The sequence below is a fragment of the Eufriesea mexicana genome, unplaced genomic scaffold (assembly GCF_001483705.2).
Source record: "Eufriesea mexicana isolate 0111107269 unplaced genomic scaffold, ASM148370v2 scaffold2534, whole genome shotgun sequence".
Classification (NCBI taxonomy): domain Eukaryota; kingdom Metazoa; phylum Arthropoda; class Insecta; order Hymenoptera; family Apidae; genus Eufriesea; species Eufriesea mexicana.
Genome location: NW_016910610.1, coordinates 115,023 through 135,570, shown reverse-complemented (window position 1 = coordinate 135,570; position 20,548 = coordinate 115,023). Strand labels below are relative to the sequence as shown.

The 20,548-nt window shown below is 37.7% G+C and overlaps 1 protein-coding gene across 2 annotated transcripts in view; it reads left to right on the top strand.

The window, feature by feature from the left end:
• Positions 1 to 1,288: 1,288 nt before the first annotated feature.
• The window catches only part of Nep2 (M13 family metallopeptidase neprilysin 2), a 40,242-nt gene continuing 20,982 nt past the window's right edge, over positions 1,289 to 20,548 (top strand). For both annotated transcript variants that reach the window (XM_017903794.1, XM_017903793.1), the window contains exon 1: positions 1,289 to 1,647. In XM_017903794.1, the coding sequence (XP_017759283.1) occupies positions 1,616 to 1,647 (32 nt within the window). In that variant the 5' untranslated portion in view covers positions 1,289 to 1,615. The remainder of the gene's footprint in view (positions 1,648 to 20,548) is intronic.

Here is a 20,548-nt window from a genome sequence, read left to right as displayed (position 1 = left end):
AATAGTAAATAGTAAATTTGGATTAATACGATGAAAGAACAAGGCTTCGATTTTTATTTGAAATTCTCAGATTTTTCGGAATGGAAGATTTTATATTTCGAATCTTCCTTTCGTTTCAAAGTGTTTGGAAATGAATGGATCGACTATTAAAGCGGTATCCAAAGAAAATATAAATAACGCGGGTAAGGTCGATAAATAAATTGAAAGCACGACGTATCGAATCCAAATTCGCGATTTTTTTATACCGTTTCAACCTCTGACGTGCGACCATGTGCGCGTTACTCATCGACGTTCATCGGCACGAAATAAATGTTTCCGCGATGCATAGTAATCTCGGTGTCGGTGATGCAGAGGAAGAGGACAATTTTTACGATGCTTCGGAAATCACTGACATGCACGGTATCATCGTTCAGTGGAAAGGACAGACAACGGAACGAAAAACGAAACATACACGAGCTCGCGAAATGCTTAGACAGCTATGTAACGTCGGAGAACAATGAAACATCGTCCGGTCGTTGCAAATTTATCTAAGTTACAAAATGACGGCGAATTTCTCGGAATTCGATTTTTCGTGTAAAAATTGGAAGAGGAAAAAGGAGAAGAGATAAATTCGAACAATTTATCTTATACAAAAACCGAGTGTCGAACAAAGCATCGATTATATAATGGAGAAAAACGTATACTTAAATATTGCACGTTTCATTTCAGCAGAAAACGAATAAACTTCGCGTGTCTCAAAGATTTACAACGGACAGAAGAAATTTAAGAATTAATTAAAATTAATGAAGAAATTCAGCAAAATTTGGAACTTGGAATTCCTCTAGCATCTCGAAATTCGCCATGCTCTCGACTCATCGAGGAATTCTCGATTATCAAGGCTACGTCAAAGGAATTTTTCAACATCATCGATAACCTTATCTCTCGTGTATCATCGATCTTATCGTAACGAGAATCGTCTCGAACTCTACGAAACTAAGAAACCACGAAATTTTGCATCAACCGCAAAGGAAACGTCGTTCGTCATCGAGGAAGATCCATCCAGGACGAATCGTGAAACTCGCCTCGATTTTGTACGCGCGTTCTGTTAAAGGTACTCGTGGCACGCCCTGCGTTAAAATCGTATGCGATCCGGCGATCGAATCGCGGATTTTCGGCAAATCGGCCAGAACCTTTCCGAGAGTGCGGAAAAAGGAAGAGGAGAGCATCGAAACGCGGAGTCCACCGAATGGGAACGAGAAAGAGAGGGCGAGAGAAGTAGGGAGAGGGCGTTTAAATACGAGGAGAGACGCGCGTGCTCCTTCAGTCCGGCGCTAACAGCCCAAACCGATTCATATCCGGACCCTGGAGGGAAGCGAAGAAGCTTCGCGAGGACGAATCAGCGATAAATAACAGAAAGCATAAGCAAAGAGGAAGCACCTCGAGACAAAGACGCTTCGACTTCCGGGTCCGCGAGAATCGCGTCGCTTCCACTGAGAGGGACAGAGAGAGAGATAAGAGATAGTGAGGGCAGTTCTTTGCATGGACTAGAGCGGTGTTTGTGGTAATGTGTGAGTGAAAAGTTTCGAGCAAAGAGATCAAGAGGAAGAAGATTCGCGAGAGAGGCTGAAGGGACAGAATGACGAACAGCATGAAGCAGACTGTTATTAAGTGAGTCGCATGAAACTTCCTTAACTATGAATGAGAAAATTGGCGGAATCAAGTCCCGTTGGTTCTCAGAGAAATTTTGTTTAGGACTAATATCGCGATTATGTTTACTCCACGTACCATGATATGCTAGGTAAATAAAAAGATTCGCTTTTGGGATCGTTTGGTCAGACAGGTGCACGAGACTCGTATAACGAAAGTAATTGTCCGATTCGTATCTTTTTTATTTTCTTTCCTTTTCCTTTTATTTTTAGCCTCGTTAGAGTCAGAAACATTGCGCGTTCGCGGAATGCTTGTTTCTATACGGTTGTTTTTCTGTTGTCGTTTTGACGGAGTTACAGTTACATAAGCTCGCTGAAAACTAGTCACGATATTAGAACGGAGAATTATCTCGTTCTACTGGATGAAAACGCGTTATCGTCGATAAGGATATGTATTGGTAATTACGCTGATCGTCAGCTAGGTTGTTATCATTGCAAATGCACACGTTCTTGTTCAGCGACCGTTTCGACGCCTCGCGCGAAGCCCGGGGCCTTCTGATCGGAACTCGAACGACCCGAGTTAGTCCTCGAATAATCTTGGATTGTCGAAAAATCGACTGGAAATATACGCTCGCTCGACGACAGGATTGGTGAAATTAAAAGAGTATAAATGTAAGACCGAGCACGTTTTCCTTGCCTCGAGCGCGAAGCCAGAGCGCTCTGTTTGTTTGGCAGCGAATTTGGCGCCGAGATGGGAACTTATCGTGACGTTCGTTTACCATTCGAGATTACATCGACTTATAAATAACGGCTTCGCGCGGTTTATCGAAAAAGTTGGCGAAACTGTCAGATGCATTATCTCGCGTGGCAAACGCAACAGACCTACATTTTTTCTTCTCTTTCCCCACCAACGCTCGGCGTTCCGAATACTCGTTTATCTCCTTAATCCCGTTAATTTGCCTCCGCAAACGAAATTCCTCTTTATCTCTCGAGGTCCTCGTCATGCCAGGTAAACGTTAACAATCGCGACGAAGGGAGATAACGATCGAGACCCAACGCGCTAACGAGAGGACGCTAACAGGTACGAATAACCGTATAAATCGTTCGCACAATGGTATCTTCCATTTTCGCGCGATTTTTCGCTCGATATCTTCATCGCGGTCTCACGTATCGACCAACCGACTTAATTCGATCCAGCGAGTTACATAAACGAATTATCGTCCTTCCTCTTCGAGAGAAATCCCGTGATTTCAACGCAGGCTGGGATTCTCGGTGATAAAGCACGCCATCCAGGCGTTGATGTTACGCCGTCCTCGTCATTGTAATCGCGACGTTTCCGAAAATCCTTTAAGACATTCGTCCTCCAATTCTTTTTCAAGGTCCGCGAGTTTTGCTCGCAAAATTTTGATGTTACGATCACGTACGTTGTTTTATCGGTTATTTATATTCCTCGAACTTTAGACAATTTGCCAAACAATACGACATGTACTATATACACATTTAGACATATGTATGTTTAATTTAAAATTAAAAATGTCTCGTCTTTCGTTCCTTTATATTTTAGTTCGCGGTATTTTATTTCATTTTCATTTGTCGACTGTAAGTAATCTTGTATGCGACCTTTTCAAGGACGTAAATAGATGCTCGTGTTATTTTGCATTTTCTTTTCCTAACGCACAAAGGCCTGCATATCTTTGGTGAGCATTACGTGAATAATAATCTGGTAAGCATTTAAATAGATAAACAAGGAAATAAATAAATAAAATTGTTGTATCTTTTATCAAATTGTCCACTCGTATCGTTCGATTCTACAGTTGCACCGACTTACATTGTCAAGGAATTCCTCACAGCTAATTCGAGACATCGACGCGGCGCCAACTGCAATTCGCTTCCTAGTCGACGAAACCAATTAGTAGGTCATTACTAACGATCTTATCGCGTTGTGGACAAGTGCTCGTTTGCTTCTAAAGGTCTGATAGCCGAGTAAATTATTCCTATCTCACCTTCTAACGAGACAAAGAGCAAATTAATCGTAAACAAAACAAACGGTTGGCGCGTGGAGAATTCGAGGATCACTAGAGAGGTTTCCATGCCGTACGGTTTCCAAGACCCGTCCATTTTGTCTTGTCGAGGGATATCCACGCGGTCTTCATCCGATCTCCGTATTAACAGCTGGCAAAACGCGAATATGGATCGTCACGCACGACTGCGATCGCCCGGTGTGGTAATCGGTTGCGTCAAAAATTGTTTTGCAGCCGGGTTCGTAAACGCGACATGTATTTCGAGAAGAGGGAACACACGGTGAACGTACGTTGTTACGAAGACACATCGATCGTACCGATCAGGCCTTAAACTCCAGCCACACGGTGAAAGTTCCCCATAGTCCAGTTTCACGATAGAACGTGTTACGTGTACGCGAGTTTGCGTACGTCTGCGCGCTGATCGATCCCTCATCGATCTCTCATCGATCTCTCGTCGATCTCTCGTCGATCTCTCGTCGATCTCTGATTGATCTCTGATCGATCTCGGATCAATTTCTAATCGACGGGATACTTGATTCGATCAACGATCTAACTCGCCATTCTTATTCGATTCGAATAATTCTTGAAAAATTCAAGAGCACGAATTACCGATTACTTTCGGTGAACCATGAAGAATTATTTTGGGAATTTCTTCATTTTGTTTTCCTCTCACGAGATTGTTGAAAACGATACGATCTTCTTAGTATTTTATGGCAGGGAATATGACGTTCAACCGATAAATCTATTCCTGCTAGTTATCTATTAAAGTGATTAGACGTGTGCAAAAACTAGAGTCAATCTCGTTTTAATAAATACATTGATACACGTTGAAATATGTATATGTTGAAAGTTTCTGACAAAATTTTGTCTCCATTACGTGCGCGTCGTTTAACACGAGCTGATGTTATGAATTAAAACATTTTTCCAATTTCCTTCCTATTTAGATATTTTCCGAAAGTAGTATTAATACCTTTAACCGAATATCCTTAAATATTCCACGAGAAACCTCGGAATATTCACCTTGGTCATAAATTTTCAGCTCGATGTTACCTTGAAGTTTGCGGTTCAGTCCAGTCTCGAATTTCTTTTTTAATTTCAAACTCTCGATTCGACGTTTTCAAATATTACACACTCGCTTAACAATTCTGGCTTCCCCGGGGTCTAGGGTCTATGAATAAAACCACTGCCTTGTATCACGGTTCCCATCCTTTTCCTCTCACGTGTAATACTCCAAACAATCAATCACTCGTTAAGTCGAATCTTCGCGGTAAATATTTCGCGCTCTTTCCTTTCGAATTTTAATTCGTTCCACGCTGCTCGTCTTATCGTTTCCTCGACACCACGTTCCCGATGCACTGTCTAGGCTTCTTTCACCAAGTTCCATCGTCAGCTCGGCTTCCAAATCATTTTTGCAAACAATCGCGACAACCTTGTGTCACTTCTCGTCGATTACACAATCGCCAGTCCATCGGTTCTGCGTGCTTGTTTCGCGTTCGACGAGTGATGGACGCGAGAAACCGCGGCCAGCGATCGTTCCTGGTCCTTAGCACAATCAAATTTCCCGCGCTTCAATGGAAGCGCACACACGCCGCGCCGCGCCGCCATTGCGAACCGAACGAGGCGCGAAATCGATTTCTGCGGTTGTAATTTAAACGTTTCTATCGTTTTGTTTCTATTCTTTCTTCTTTCTTTCTTTTCTCTGCACCCGAGGTCTCTTGCTGAATATGGAAATGCAATTTTCCCGTATTTTTGCGTCATGCGCTATTAAGCGCCATTAGCGTTATATAAAAGAACTTTTTTTGAATTTCGCGCGGGTAATATCGTTTCGATTTTTCTCACGGGATTAAAAATTGGGTTGACGGTAATGGAGGATAAAAACGATAGACTTTCCCGTAAACTTTCTACTAAAAATGCAACTTGATAGCACGTATTCGGTAATTAGATGTCTCGTTCGTTTATAAGAAAAAACGGTATTGTTCTCTGTTTAATCGCTCTTCTCGCATGCGATTTTCTCAAGCTGCGAAGTAAAGTATGTAAAGGAGGATTCATAAATGCAAATAGAGAGAAAGCAAGAGGAAAGTGAAGCTTCTTTTTTAAATAATCACCTTATATATTGTATGCAAATGAATGCGTACAATATACTTTCTTCTTCTTGCTGATTTGTCCACGTGGTTAAGGTATCGTTAATAAAGAGAACGAATTAATAATGATCGTTAAATTCGCGAGAACGTTGTTATATCTCGTGGATGCAATATTGGTTGAATTGAATAATTGTAGTCGACATTTTCGCTTTCAAATTTTTGAGATGCGCAATTTGCCACAGAGAAATTGCGATTCTCGCGATGGTCCGTAATTAGAGGTCGTTATTTTATTTAAGAAGTACTTTAGCAAGCCGCGAATTAGGATTAATGTGTTCATAAGCAGTTGGTATATCCACGCGTCTGGCATACTTCAAAATAGGAAGAGAATTGCAAAATACGCGTATTGGCTTTCAGCGATGTATCAAAGGTACGTTAGACTCGTAATTGCCAGCGTTAATGTCGACGTTATCGTCAGCTTTTGTTCAAGGTGGCCATATATCTCGAAGGAAAACAGAGCGGAAATCTATCCCATACACGAGACAAAGATATTATCGCGATCTCGTCAACAAGCAGGAACTAATCACTTTTTTCTAACCCATTCAAAGCAACCTTTCTATGCGAAATACCCATAGAATCGACATTTCGAAACGCAATTAAAGTGTTACACGATACTCGCGCCAAGAACAAAACGGTCGCGTAGATTGCGAAACACAACGATACTATCGCGATCTCGTCAACAGCCACGAATTAGTAACTTTTCTCTATCTCATACAAAGCAACCTTTTAACGCAAACTATTCACAGACTCGACATTTCGCAACATAATTAAGATATTAAGATATTACGAAATACGGAGAATGGATCACGGCGAGAACAAAACGATCTAGATCTTACAATACGCCGAGATTCTCGATAAGTAAACGATTCGGGGAAGAAATAAAGCTTAACTGAGTGCTTCATGCATGAATAAGACGATGTCGAATTATTCGCGAAGATCTTATGGAGGTATGAAAAATCGCGAGATCGTCAAAGCTCTGAGTAAAATTGCTCGTAAATAAGGGAAGAGGTGAAACTCGGGAATCCTTCGGGCGTGTAGGTAGAAAAGGGACAGGTAACGATGACCTGTTGACCAACTGATAACGTACTTACCCGATGAGTACCCGATAACGTAAAATTTTTACGATTTGAGGAGTTTCTAATGTCGACGATACGAGACAAGTCGTTTGTATCGTGACACTAATTATTCCTGGCTACCGCTTTCATGGTGTGCCTCTACCTGACGACGTTACTCTGTTACGATACCTGTAACGCCTGTTATTATGCGGGTATGAGCAACATCGACGTCGTATAGGTCGTCGTCAATTTCGCAGTTGACGGTTTAATTAAATTCGTTACGTTTAGTTAATAACTTGCAGCTTTTCTGCGTCAGCGATTCCCATGGCACTAGGTCCACCGACCAGTGACACACACCTGAACACAGATATGAATACATAGATAATTTCAATTAAAACTCTTTGGAGCACGCTGGGATTAAATGTGTCCCACCTTTTTGATGCATCGTAATGCATGGTGGGACACTTTTAGTCCCACCTCGAAATATTGCAATAGCTGCATGAGCATAGGTTTATATTTCGTCTTATTTACGTAAAGCAGTTGGTAATACCTTCGACAAATGTTATAAATATATTAGCTTGTGTTGGCAACATTCAACATGATAGTACAGATTCATCAATTGTTGCAAACGGAAGGTTTATTGCGACAATCGATTTTTCCTTGTTTTATGTGAAAAAATATAAAAGTAAATTAATTTTTATAAGAATTAGTTCTATATAAGCAAGCGAAGAGTTTTATAATAAAAATTAAAGCTTAAATTTGTTTGTAAATGATGAAAGTATGGTGGGATTTTATTTGTCTCACCATGCAATTTGGGGAGTAATACAAAAGAACATATTTTTATTTATTGATTGTGTTTTAATATTCTTAAAACTATAATTGTGATTTGAACATAGGTAATTTTTGACTCTTCGAATTCAAAGGTCAATGTGCCGAGAGATTTATTAGTCAAACATTAATAAATAATAACGTACCAACTGTATCTAACAATAAGTTATTATCAATCGAAATGAGCAAACACAAACGTAACGTTTTATTAGAAACAAGGAGACAAGATCCGAAATATCTACCAGAACGTTCGTCTCGTAAACGATGTGCGCTTTATAGTACAAAAAAAAGGAAGTTCGAACACTATGGTCTTGTACCGTGTGCAAAGTGCCTCTGTGCTTAGGGAAAAGGATGTGCTCTAATAAGTACCATTCATGAACCCATGTGGCACGGTGGGACTATTTTAGTGCCACCCTATAACAACAAATTCGATTAAATTATTATTATTTTTTATGTTTTTACATTATGTGATTCCTTTTTTAGTAAAAATATACCAATTTTGTTTCATTATAAACGCGATAAAATTTTTATGCAACATGGTTCTATTTTATTATCTGAAATCCTGCGCTGCAAAGCGTTAAAAGCTACAATGATTGTTCAGTTAATCCTTAAAATGGTAGAAATTTATACATGAAAATTCGATAAAGTTGTATTTTAATTATTCATCTTCACCCCTCCACTTCGACTATTAATCATTCGTGTTCAATACATTTACTTGCTCGTCATTTATAGGTCGGTATATTCTATAATCAGACGTGGTAACGATTTTTCTCTTACACCGTGGTCACGATTAGAAGAAAAGGAGGAAAAACGCGTGGAATAAGAAAATTATAAAAATGGAGATATTAATTGGAAATACCCTGCAATTTTCTTCGAACGTTGATACTTGTTATCGGTCGTGTGTGTGTGTATTACTTAAGATTAAAAATTCCGCGATCTATCAGTTTTTTAAAGATACAAGAAAACGCGGCGTTAGACACGGTATCTCGAGAAACTCGTATCTCGCAATTCCCTGAGTATATGTGTTCGTGGAACAATGGTGCGAGAAAAATTGACGGTGTAAACCAGGAATACCGATTTCTTGGATTGAATGACGAATGGACGTTGAATAGAGAGCAGTGGCAAGAGAAAGCAGATATTTTATATCGAATGTGGATCATACTGGTCGATATTCTCGACTACCTCGCGCTATATTTTCTGAGGGAACACATAATTACAGAGGTACCCGTGACTTACCCACGATATTTGCCACTCGATTTTTCGCGGCAAAACCTATCGTAAATTGCTCGGTCGATAAAACTGTTCCATTGGAGATTTTTTATCCGACTTGGATGAAAATAATCCGAAACGGGGAAAGAAGTTGAAGCGGCGAGTTTTTTGTCAAAATTTTTGCGACAACTCGTTGAAACGGAAGAAGTGAAAGTGCTCGACTTCCTTCGGTGACCAACTGGGTGACCAAGTCGGAGAAACCTGGCGATCCTAAAATGAAAAGGTAGTCGAAGATGCACGCCGTTTCTGCTGGCATGAATTTTGAAAGTCGCGCGATGGTGTTGCAAGCGAAATTTTGCGCGATTCCGCGCGAATCCGAGGAAAATAAAACAACCGGTAGGTACGTATGCTGATGCACCATATAAATATTTGCAGGCGACCACGGCACAAGCGGTGTGTGCGTGTTGAATTTTGAAATCAATGCAAACAAATGTTGAACGATAAATTTTCTGTTCTAAAACCCGGCTACCGTTTATTTTGCTTCGTCTAACAAAGAGAAGGAAGCTTCAGTAGCCATATATTATCTCGAGTATCTTTATTATAATTTATAGTTTTATCGTACACCGATAAAAATAAAAACACACGTTTGATTATTTTATTATAAATCAAAAGTTACGTTACGAATTATTTTCTTTAATAAATTAATAATTTTTTGTGGAAAATCAACGTTTATTTCATAAGGGATCATTTCTGTGAGTGTTGGTTTTATATGTGTGAATGCGAATGAGATTGAATAAGTGAAACTCATTTGCGATGATATATATATAATACGTGCGAGTGCAGTCTAGTACGAATGATGTTTAAAAAAATGTTTAGAAGAATGTGCCAGAATAAAACAGTTATGTGAGAATCGTCAGAGAGGAAACATGGGTATGTAACGGTTAATAAGAGTGAGAGAGAGAGAGAAGAATTTTCTAGAAAGTGTTCATTATTTTAATATTTTTGTCTAGATATACTAATGTGTTAGCTGTTAAAAAACGTAGAAGATATTGTTGTCCATTTCTACCCACACACGGATTATAAAATATTATCTTGTAATATTATAACAATAATCTCCCGAATCGAAAAATTATGATCTAGGAAACATATGACATTGCGTGTGTGTGAATGCGAAAAGAAACTCCAAATTTATTCGAAATATTTCTATAAACCCCATTTAAAAAATACAAAACAATTTCCAATATCACGCGGATTGTAAAATATTATATTCTACTTTCGATAACAATAATCTCCCGAATCGAAAAGTGTCAGTCATTTTTATTTAAAATAGTTTAAATTGTTTTCATTATTTAAGTATTTTTATCTAAATATACTAACGTGTTAACTGTTAAAAAACGTAGAAGATATTGGTGTCCATTTCTATCCACAATTTGACCCCTTATGTTAAGAATAGGTATGTGTAAAGTATAGGCACGTTCAGTGTTAATATTATCATAGTATTCCAATGGTTCTACAGAGAATACCGAGATGAATGATAGATGTACGATTTATCTAATGTGTTCCTAGGACAGATTGTAGAGACCAATGAAAATAGGAAGAAAAGGAAAAAGGTAGAATATATTATAGTAACTTTAACCGAAATCATTAACCCTTTGCATTCGAGAGGCGCTTCTCAGTCGCCATTTAATCAGATTCCAAAGACGGATGTTAATTAATATATCGAATTTACAATTACCCAACGATGCGTGGAATATCGAAGTAAAATAATTCTACGTCTTAATTTCTATACGATTTCTTATTTACCGTTTTAAAATTATCGTCGACTTTATGGCAGAAAGTCTTCGAATTACTATTTTCCTATAACGAAAAAATCGTCGAGTGTAAAAGGTTAACCCCTTGACTACCCTTTGACTACTAAAGGCGCTTAGAAATCTTGCGTTTGTGATACTGTAGACGAATAAAGGTGCTCAAAAGTTTTGTTTGTTGCTAAATTTTAAGTATGTACAGTAACTATTTAATACAGAATACAAAGAAATAAACAATGCTGTTTTAATAGAGTGGAATATAGTGTTTCGATTATTATTTAAATATACAATAATTTCTCAGAAATGCACACCTAACGAAAAATTTCACCGTTCTCAGTGTACATCGCAAATGGATTCCTATCGTATGGTAAGGCTGGTGCGTAGTAAGCCTTAAGTAATATACCCTAATAAAGTTGCCATAGTCAAAGGGTTAATAAATGTTCGGTCTGGAATATATGTACGTGAAAAGGTTTCTTTCGTATTATTCGATCCAAATCCAAATTTTCGTTAATCCGTCTGCAAAATTTCCTTTGCAGAATTTCCGTTGCAGGATTACGATTTGAAAATAATCTTTGACGTAGCTCGGTGTAAAGTCGATATAAATTTTGGGCTAATATCACGGGATATATCCTAAAAGTCTTCTTTAAACTTAAAATCTCTTTGTATACAAGCTATGGTTAATTTTAAATTACGTAGGTGTGTTTGCTTGGACGTTTGAGGAAATATTTAAGGTTACGTTTTGCAACAACTTTTCTACCGAACTTTGCTTATTATAGTATCGCGAGTACTTTCTCCTCGCTCGGTCTACATGTTCTTATCCTCGGTAAGAGCGAGTTGGGAATGAAAAGTGTACGAAATTAATATATACCAGCCTTTTCCATTTTCCCGATTTCCTATTTCCTCTCGACAGCTGCAGTGAATAACACGGTTCCTCGAAAATGATACGTCGCGAGAGATTCCGAGATAAGAGATTCTTGAAAGTGAATTTCGCCGAAGAAATCGAAGCCTTCGGGTCGATATTGTTTAAATGTTCGATCGATGGATCGCCTTCGTCGTACACTCGATCGATCTGCACACAATGCTCGCCGGTAACGCGGGAAAGGAAAGAAAGAAAAGAAGGAAAAGAGAGAAAAGAAAAAAGGAAATATTATTGTTTCTGGTACGTGATTATGACGGAATCGCGAGGTTCTTCGTTTACATAGCTGGTTGTGCATAACCGGTTATGTTCAACGACGGATCATTGTCTTATCAAGCACACTTCTTTAGCTTCTGCATAAAAGGCACGTTACTTTCTACAGGAAGTGACTGTCCCATGTACTGGCCCGAGACTGATACAGGACAAATGTACGGTCGTTGGAGCACGGCTGGTGTTGAAATTATACATATCAGCGCGTATGTCTTTTATTAGCACCTTGGAAAAGAAATTTTTCAGCGATCGCGCAATGATAACGCAACGATATACGAGAATGTGCGATACAATCGGGCAAGCCTACACGTTAAGGACACCGAGTCTTTGCTCCTGTTTCACAGCATCCTCGCGTTATTTATGAAATTATTTATGAAGTTATTCATTCACCGAAGTCGGATTTTTATTTCGATCTCGCACGTTCCTAATAAGCGATTATGTTTATTATCCCCTTTTATTTTCGTGCGATTTCATCGTTATGAAATTATTCATTCACCTAAGTTGAATTTTTACTATAACCGATTATTTTTATTAAAATAATTCTCGTGCGATTTCACCGGAAAAATATCGAATTGCTCGTGAGTCAGTTGCTCCTACACCACTCCCAAAGATACCCACGTATGAATAATCAAACTTGCATTGTTTCAGAACTGACAATGAGTTAACTGTAATACGAAAATATACCGAGTCAAGCACTTGTTACAGTGCAATTTCTCTTATTGTTCTTGTTATGCTCTTGCGTTCTTTCAGCTTTTGAAAATTCTTTTATTCTAACTCATTCGTCCATATAAATTTTTAACAATTTCTTCCAAATTTCCAGTAATATTCCGTTACTTTAAAAGTAAATATTTCTCCAATTTTCCAAGCTTCTCTCGACATACTTGGTAAATACCTCGAGATTCTTTATTTCTCCGACAGTTTAAAATAAGTAGCGCGTATCTCTATCAGGAGTACCTTAGAATTAGTATCTCGTCTCTTCCTGCTACTTCTCGCTTCCGCGATAAGCATTCGCAGTCACCTTGAAGCGAAGAATTATGCCTGGCGGAAGCATGGTGTACCGCGAAGGTGGTCAAACGAATTTGTATTCCGCGCGCTCGAGCTCTTTCGTTTCCTTACCGCGTCCACCCTGAGCAACGGTCGAAACAAGGTCTCTCCGGTTTTCGCGAATTCCTGGTAAAGAGGTCGGTCGTGAAACCCGGTTCGTGGTGAATTAATTGGAAATCGAGGCGAACACCGGTCGCATCCGATGACCCGCGTGGCCTACGTTCACCACGGGGACCTCGTTCGACGCCCACGACTCCATCTTCAATGAGTAGATTGAAGAAACCGCGACGTAATCGGAGATTTTAAGAATCCCGTGCAAGATCGCGAGGTCGCGAGATCACGGTATCGTTCCACGAGAAACTGGAAAATTGAGGAAGCACGTTTTTAAGACGTCGCGACATCCGGAATTCGACGAATCGCGCGCCGATTTCAATGCTCTTAAAATACTCTCGTAATTTGCGGAAATGAGACGATCGCGTAATTTCGGATAATTGGAGGTTGGAATTCATTCGTGCGAACAGGTCGGATGAAGATCATGGTCGGGATTGAAAGAAATCGGCAAATCTCGAAGACGGGAGACTTAAGACTGGAACAACCGACGATTGACGTATACCTACTTCTACTAGAGGAGTCAAAATGACTTGTTTCATAAATTTATAAGTCATTTAAGAAAAGACATTTACGTTTTTATGTATTTTTCTATTCTCTGAGCGAAAATTGCATATAAACTGAATAACGATAGTAATATAATAACAATAATTAAAGAAATAATTACGCATAAAAGTCAAAGACATTCTTTGCAAGTTACAATTATTTTTGCGGAGCATCTATCACAGACTCGTTTATGACATGTACCGCAAATATTGTTCGTTTTATTATTAGTACAATATGCTATTTGACTGACCTGGCTTTCGAATCCTCGGTGACTTTCGTAAAGCTACGTGTACATGCAGTGGAAAACTTGCGATACTACATAATATATACCTTTTATAGTAATTTTGTACAACGTACATGTACGAAAATATACCTAGTTTTCTAAAAATGTATTTGAACTATGCAAAGATAATATGAGAAACTTCCAAAATCACAAGTTTACCTACGTTCCGTGGGGGGTCAAAATGACTCATCTCGGTATATGGAGGTATACTGCGGAAAATTTTACACCAAATAGACAAAAAAAAAAGAAAACTGCTTTACAGAATTAATTATTTGCATATTTTAGAAAAAGTCATACAAAATTTTAGGAAACAAAATGTATTGAAAATGAATACTAATTATAAGAAATGCCAAACAAGTCATTTTGACCCCCCTTGGTAGATCTAGTGTTAAAAGTATAGTCATTTAACACTAAACGTATACCAAGCGAGGTCAAACGACCCCTTTCAAAATTTACTTTACAAATCGTACATTCATTGTTATTTCTTTCGCTCATCTGACTTCCTGTAAATTCTGATATTATTCGATTGTTTAATTTCTTGCTTTCCGTTTTTCTCTTAACTTATTTTTTACCGAGAAAAATTCTTTGGATACCTTATATACCACGAGGGGTTATTTGGTAACCTTTGGTCACCCTATGGTAAGAATAGGTGTGTGTAAAATACCGATACGTCCAGCGTCGATAATAATAAAAATTGCGATACAGCTGATTGAATTTTAACCGATTAAATTTGGAATATTCCGAGGATTCGGAGAGTTCGATATTTTTAAGAGAAAAAGAGAACAGAGTGGCGTGGAAAAATTACAAAGGGGCCCGAAGAAGGTCGAGTTTCTTGGTGGACACGTACAGGGTACGCGATGCGATTATTAGCATGCAAACCACGCTCGCTTTATACCATTTCGATTCGACACGGTTTCGCGGTCGTGTCTCTCCGACGAAATGCGTACTGAAAGGCTTGTCCGGGTCTGACCATACGATTTCAAACTTAAAAGGCACCAAAACGTGTCGTTATTTTACCGAATTCGTACACGATATGCCTATTGTTTAAATACATTTCGGAGTAGCAATTAATGTAGAGATACTTTGATTAATGAATATAAGGAATAATAGATGTTGGTTTATTCCAATATATTATTTATATAGGAATAGTAGGTTTGAGGGTGAATGCAGAGGAACCCTTGGGCCTATCTAGTTGGTGACGGGCAATAAATAGCAACCTAGGTTTCAGACCGAATGTTTGAAGTGACGTCTGAAGTGCACGTGGAAGGACGAGTGAGCGCGTGCAAGGATCGGATGAAAGGGATATTTATGACTGTATGGAATGCAAATGAAGAGCAAAAGACACCTGAATATTTAGGGTACGTGGCCCACCGAGAGCGAGGTTATGGGAAATGCGTGACTGAGAAAGAAAGCTTGAGTATGAAAGAGGACAGAGTGCAAGGTTAACCCTTTGCACTCGAGAGGTGACTCTCAGTCGCCATTTAATTAGATTCTAAAGATCGTTGCTAATTAATATCTCCGATTTAAAATTGCCCAATGACGCATGGAATATCGAGGTAAAATAATTCTACGTCTTACAATTAATTTGCACTTCTTATTTACCGTTCTGAAAACATCGTCGACTTTATGGCAGAAAGTCTTCGAATTGCTATGTTTCTGTAACGAAAAGATCGCCGAGTGCAAAGGGTTAAAATGAGGGTGCAAGGGCTGTCCTGGAACGGTCCTGTCGGTGAGAGTTCTATACGAGGTTTGAAAGAGGGTCGAGTCGGTGACAGTTCTTTACGGAGTTCGAAGAGTTGACCTGCGAGTGTGAGTTGCGTTATTAAACTAATCTTTTAGTTTGCACTTTACTCCTAGGCCTCTTTAATTCGTAATAAAAATATATTGAAATTAAATAACATCTTTATTTCTCGTATTCGGCAATCAAAGTATATCCCCATATTTATTACGAGCTAAAAGAGACTTAGGAGCAAGTACAAACTAAAAGACTAGACTAATAACTGAATCGTAATCACGTAATTAACACTCGCACATCGACTCTTCTTCAAACTCCTAACTGTCTTAGGATAGTCCTTGCACTCTGCAAGAAATTGCACTAAACATTCGTCCTGAACTCTAGGCTGCTGTTTATTATCCATCATCAGCTACTTAGGTAGGACCAAGTGTTCCCTTGCATTCACTCTCAAAACCTAGTATTCCTACATTAATACCGAGGATTAATTTGAATCGATAAATTCTGACGTCGTATAAGTGCAAGCCTGCAAGTGCATGATTAAGAAACAAAAGAAATTGAGTTTCAAAATTAATAAATTAATAAATTAATAACGCTGACATTTTTATTTTCCATTTCTTGATGCACAGTAATTTTGTGGATAAAATTTAATGATAATTGTCATTTGCGTTTAAATATAAATTTAATTTACATTCTCAACGTGTATGGAAAGAGGAATCGATACAACGGATCGTGGTAATAAAATTTAATAAAGTCTATAATGGACTTTTATTATGGAGTTTAATAAAGTTTTACAGTTAAGGAATGTTAATTATGAAAGTTATATTGTTTTCCACGTTTGAATTATATTTACATGATTCATGATGAAAATGGCTAAATTCTTATTTTCGGCGTTATTTACATTGTTCGAACAATCTATTCACCACGTTTTGCGATCAAGCATGATTACCTGACCACTGACGTGATAAATTTGGAATCGACTAACCCCTAATTCCACCGTCCCGAGGGCAGATACCACAGAATTAAGGGATACTACCCCTCACTGCTTCGACAGTGAGCCACGTCGTCGTTAATCCCAATACTTCCGCGCAAAATTTTTTAACAACCTTCGCGTACCAGTTACCAAATATTCTTTAGTATAAATTCGTGCTACTTACTTCGAGTAGAAATCTGATAAATGTAACATAATTATGACGCCTACGAGATTGATTAAAGCTTCCAGAAATTAATTGGAATTGATTGGGGTCCATTATTCGTTAAATATCAAGTGGATAATCGAGTAGAGCTAGTTAGAATGATTAGTTAATTCCTCGGATGGTTTGTTCTACTATACTCCTTATTTAATGTTGATAAACTCGCAACAATGGAATTATGCGATTGAAATTTTCGATACAGATATGTATACGGATTATTTATTCTTAATATTAATATTTATCCTTTCGTTGGACATAAAAATACTTGGAAAAAACCCCAATCTTATTCAAAATATTTCAATAAAATCCATTTAAAAAATGCAAAACAATTTCCAATATCACGCATGTGAGTGTTGGTTTTATATGTGTGAATGGGAATGAGGTTGACAAGTGAAACTCATTTGCGGTAATATAAATATATCTGCGAGTGCAGACTAGTATGAATGATGTTTGAAAGATGTTTAGAAGAATGTGCTAGAATAAAACAGTTATGTGAGAATCGTCAAAGAGGAAACATGGGTATGTAACGGTTAATAAGAGTGAGAGAGAGAGAGAGAGAGAGAGAGAGAGAGAGAGAAGAATTTTCTAGAAAGTGTTCATTATTTTAATATTTTTATCTAGATATACTAATGTGTTAGCTGTTAAAAAACGTAGAAGATATTGTTGTCCATTTCTACCCACACACAGATTATAAAATATTATCTTGTAATATTATAACAATAATCTCCCGAATCGAAAAATTATTATCTAGGAAACATATATGAAACATATGACATTGCGTGTGTGTGAATGCGAAAAGAAACTCCAAATTTATTCGAAATATTTCGATAAACCCCATTTAAAAAATACAAAACAATTTCCAATATCACGCGGATTATAAAATATTATATTCTACTTTCGATAACAATAATCTCCCGAATCGAAAAGTGTCAGTCATTTTTATTTAAAATAGTTTAAATTGTTTTCATTATTTAAGTATTTTTATCTAAATATACTAACGTGTTAACTGTTAAAAAATGTAGAAGATATTGGTGTCCATTTCTATCCACAATTTGACCCCTTATGTTAAGAATAGGTATGTGTAAAGTATAGGTACGTTCAGTGTTAATATTATCATAGTATTCCAATGGTTCTACAGAGAATACCGAGATGAATGATAGATGTACGATTTATCTAATGTGTTCCTAGGACAGATTGTAGAGACCAATGAAAATAGGAAGAAAAGGAAAAAGGTAGAATATATTATAGTAACTTTAACCGAAATCATTAACCCTTTGCATTCGAGAGGCGCTTCTCAGTCGCCATTTAATCAGATACTAAAGATGGATATTAATTAATATATCAAATTTACAATTACCCAACGATGCGTGAAATATCGAAGTAGAATAATTCTACGTCTTAATTTCTATACGCGGATTAAAAAATATATTCTACTTTTGATAATAATAATATCCCGAAAAGAAAAATTATTATCTAGGAAACATACGACATTGAACGCTTCAATTTGGAAGAGAAGAAAATCCATAAAAGAGTATATGTAGATATATTTTCTAACCCTACGCGAAGAATAAAATACAATTTTGGAAATTGAATTATCCCCAGAAGCGACGTCGCCATTATAGAAAATTCCCTAGAATTCCCCAGGGACAAATACGTCGTTTAGCGCGTCAATCTCGCGTAACAAAACTCCTTGAGAACCCACTTGATCACCAGTGAAAGAGAGAGGCGTTCCGCGGTCGGATTGGCCCCTAATAGATCTATCGATCGCGCGAGCATCCGCGATATTCACCGCTCGATCGTGTCTCGATCACGCAGCAAATGTGTCAGGGTGATCGTAGCCGAGTTCTCGCTACGATCGGCGTCGCGGTTTCATGGCGCTGTAAATGGCATGGAAATTCCCGACCGCGAAGGGGAAGAGCGACGCTTTTCCACGACTGAGACGGCGCTGCTGCGCTCCGTCGCGAGCTGGCCATTGACTTCCAGGCGTCCCGATGCACGCCGTCCCTGGAGCAGGTCAATACACTCGGGTTGCACCGCGTCGCAAACCTTATTGCTCCGCTCGACGCTTGTCGTCGAACAAGTTGAAACAGTTTGCTTGCCGCAAACGCCACCACACGATTGGCTTGCCGCTTTCGCTATTGTCGTCGAATCACACGCGCGTCATAAACGATTCGAGGATCATAGGTCTCCGAGACGAGCATGAGAGCTGCTTCTAATTCGAATTCGAGAGGTGTTACCGAGTGGCTACCGTGCTTAGGGTAGCTCTGTTAACCCTTTTGGTACGGAGAATGTACGTATGAGTTTCTCGAAATGAGAGAAAAATTAGGGGGTCTCTTGAAGTTCGTGAAATTTCACGAAATTAAAACTTTATTTTTTTTTTATTGTTGTTAGTAACGAGAAATTTGTGGAAGCTGGGTGGGAAGAAATATAGAATCGAGGAGTAAAGAAGAAAATGTTTTACCACGTCTTTGTCAGTGATATATTTTGAAAAAATGTAAAATATTTGAATTAGGTATTTGTTTTGTATCTAACAAGGAAAGTGCAAGTTTTTCGAGTCACCGATTTAGTTGAACCTTTGTTGGTTTGTAGATATCGTCACGCAGTTTAAGAAAATATATAATTAGAGCTATAACTATCCAATAGTTTTTGAAATATTTACGATTAAAATCTTATGGTATACCGAATTATGAATTTATTTCCAACAGTTTTCAAGTGGAGTCGTGGCGTGAAAGCTACATTCGAGATTCTTATAGTGGAGGACCGGGGTTCGATTCCCGGTCTATACAGTTTTTTTTCAAATCTATTTTTTACTTTGTTTGTATCAATTTTTTACCTATGAAAACATTGTAAATAAACAATTGTAAATAAAATTTCTGAATAAAAAAGTTTATTTTTTACGCTTTTTATACTAGTATAAATTTATTCCAAAATAATAAGAATATTATGCAAGAAAAACAGTTTTCTATAGTAATCTTATTTACTACAGAAAGAAAACGAAAATATAAATAATTATTAGATACAGGAAATGCAAAACCTATCGCTCATTTAAGTATTAATTATTAAATTAAACATCGTATAAGTATATTGCATATAATTCCAACTTTGCTGTGTAGCTGTAAATGTTCACGAATTAATTACAGAAACTTGTAAATTTATTAATTTTCTACTGCCGAATAAATACAAATTTTACCGCCTGCGATCAGCGCCATCTATGATTTGGGCTCAAAAATCAAGAAAGTGATAGGAATATAGAATAGGCAAGGAGGTCGTCGAAGAGCTCGTCACGTGACAGACAAGGACAGAGAGGGGATAGAAAAAGATAGAATGGCCCCTGCAGTGAAAAATTATTAATTACTCAATTTCTGTAATTAATTTATGAACTTTTATAATTTCATTGCAAAGCTGGAACTTCATGCAACATTCTTATATAATATTCGTAAAGAATTTAACTCTAAATTGTTAGTTATTAATTTTTGTTTTATGGCGTCTATGATTTCGTAACGGCGACCATCACGATCTTCCGTGAAAATATTTAATACTCAACGAAGCTAGAATTAAAATGTGAACAAAAGTGATATGGGAAGACGCCTCAGAATGTTGTTTATGTAATGAGTGCATAAAGTTTCATAAATTAATTACGTAAAGGATACTAATTAATGAAAAACCAATGGCGTCTTCGACAATCTTCGACAATAATTCAAACATTTCGTAGAATAATTATTAATAATTAATTAATTGGGGACAAATTTATATCGAAAAATATATGTGAAAGTTC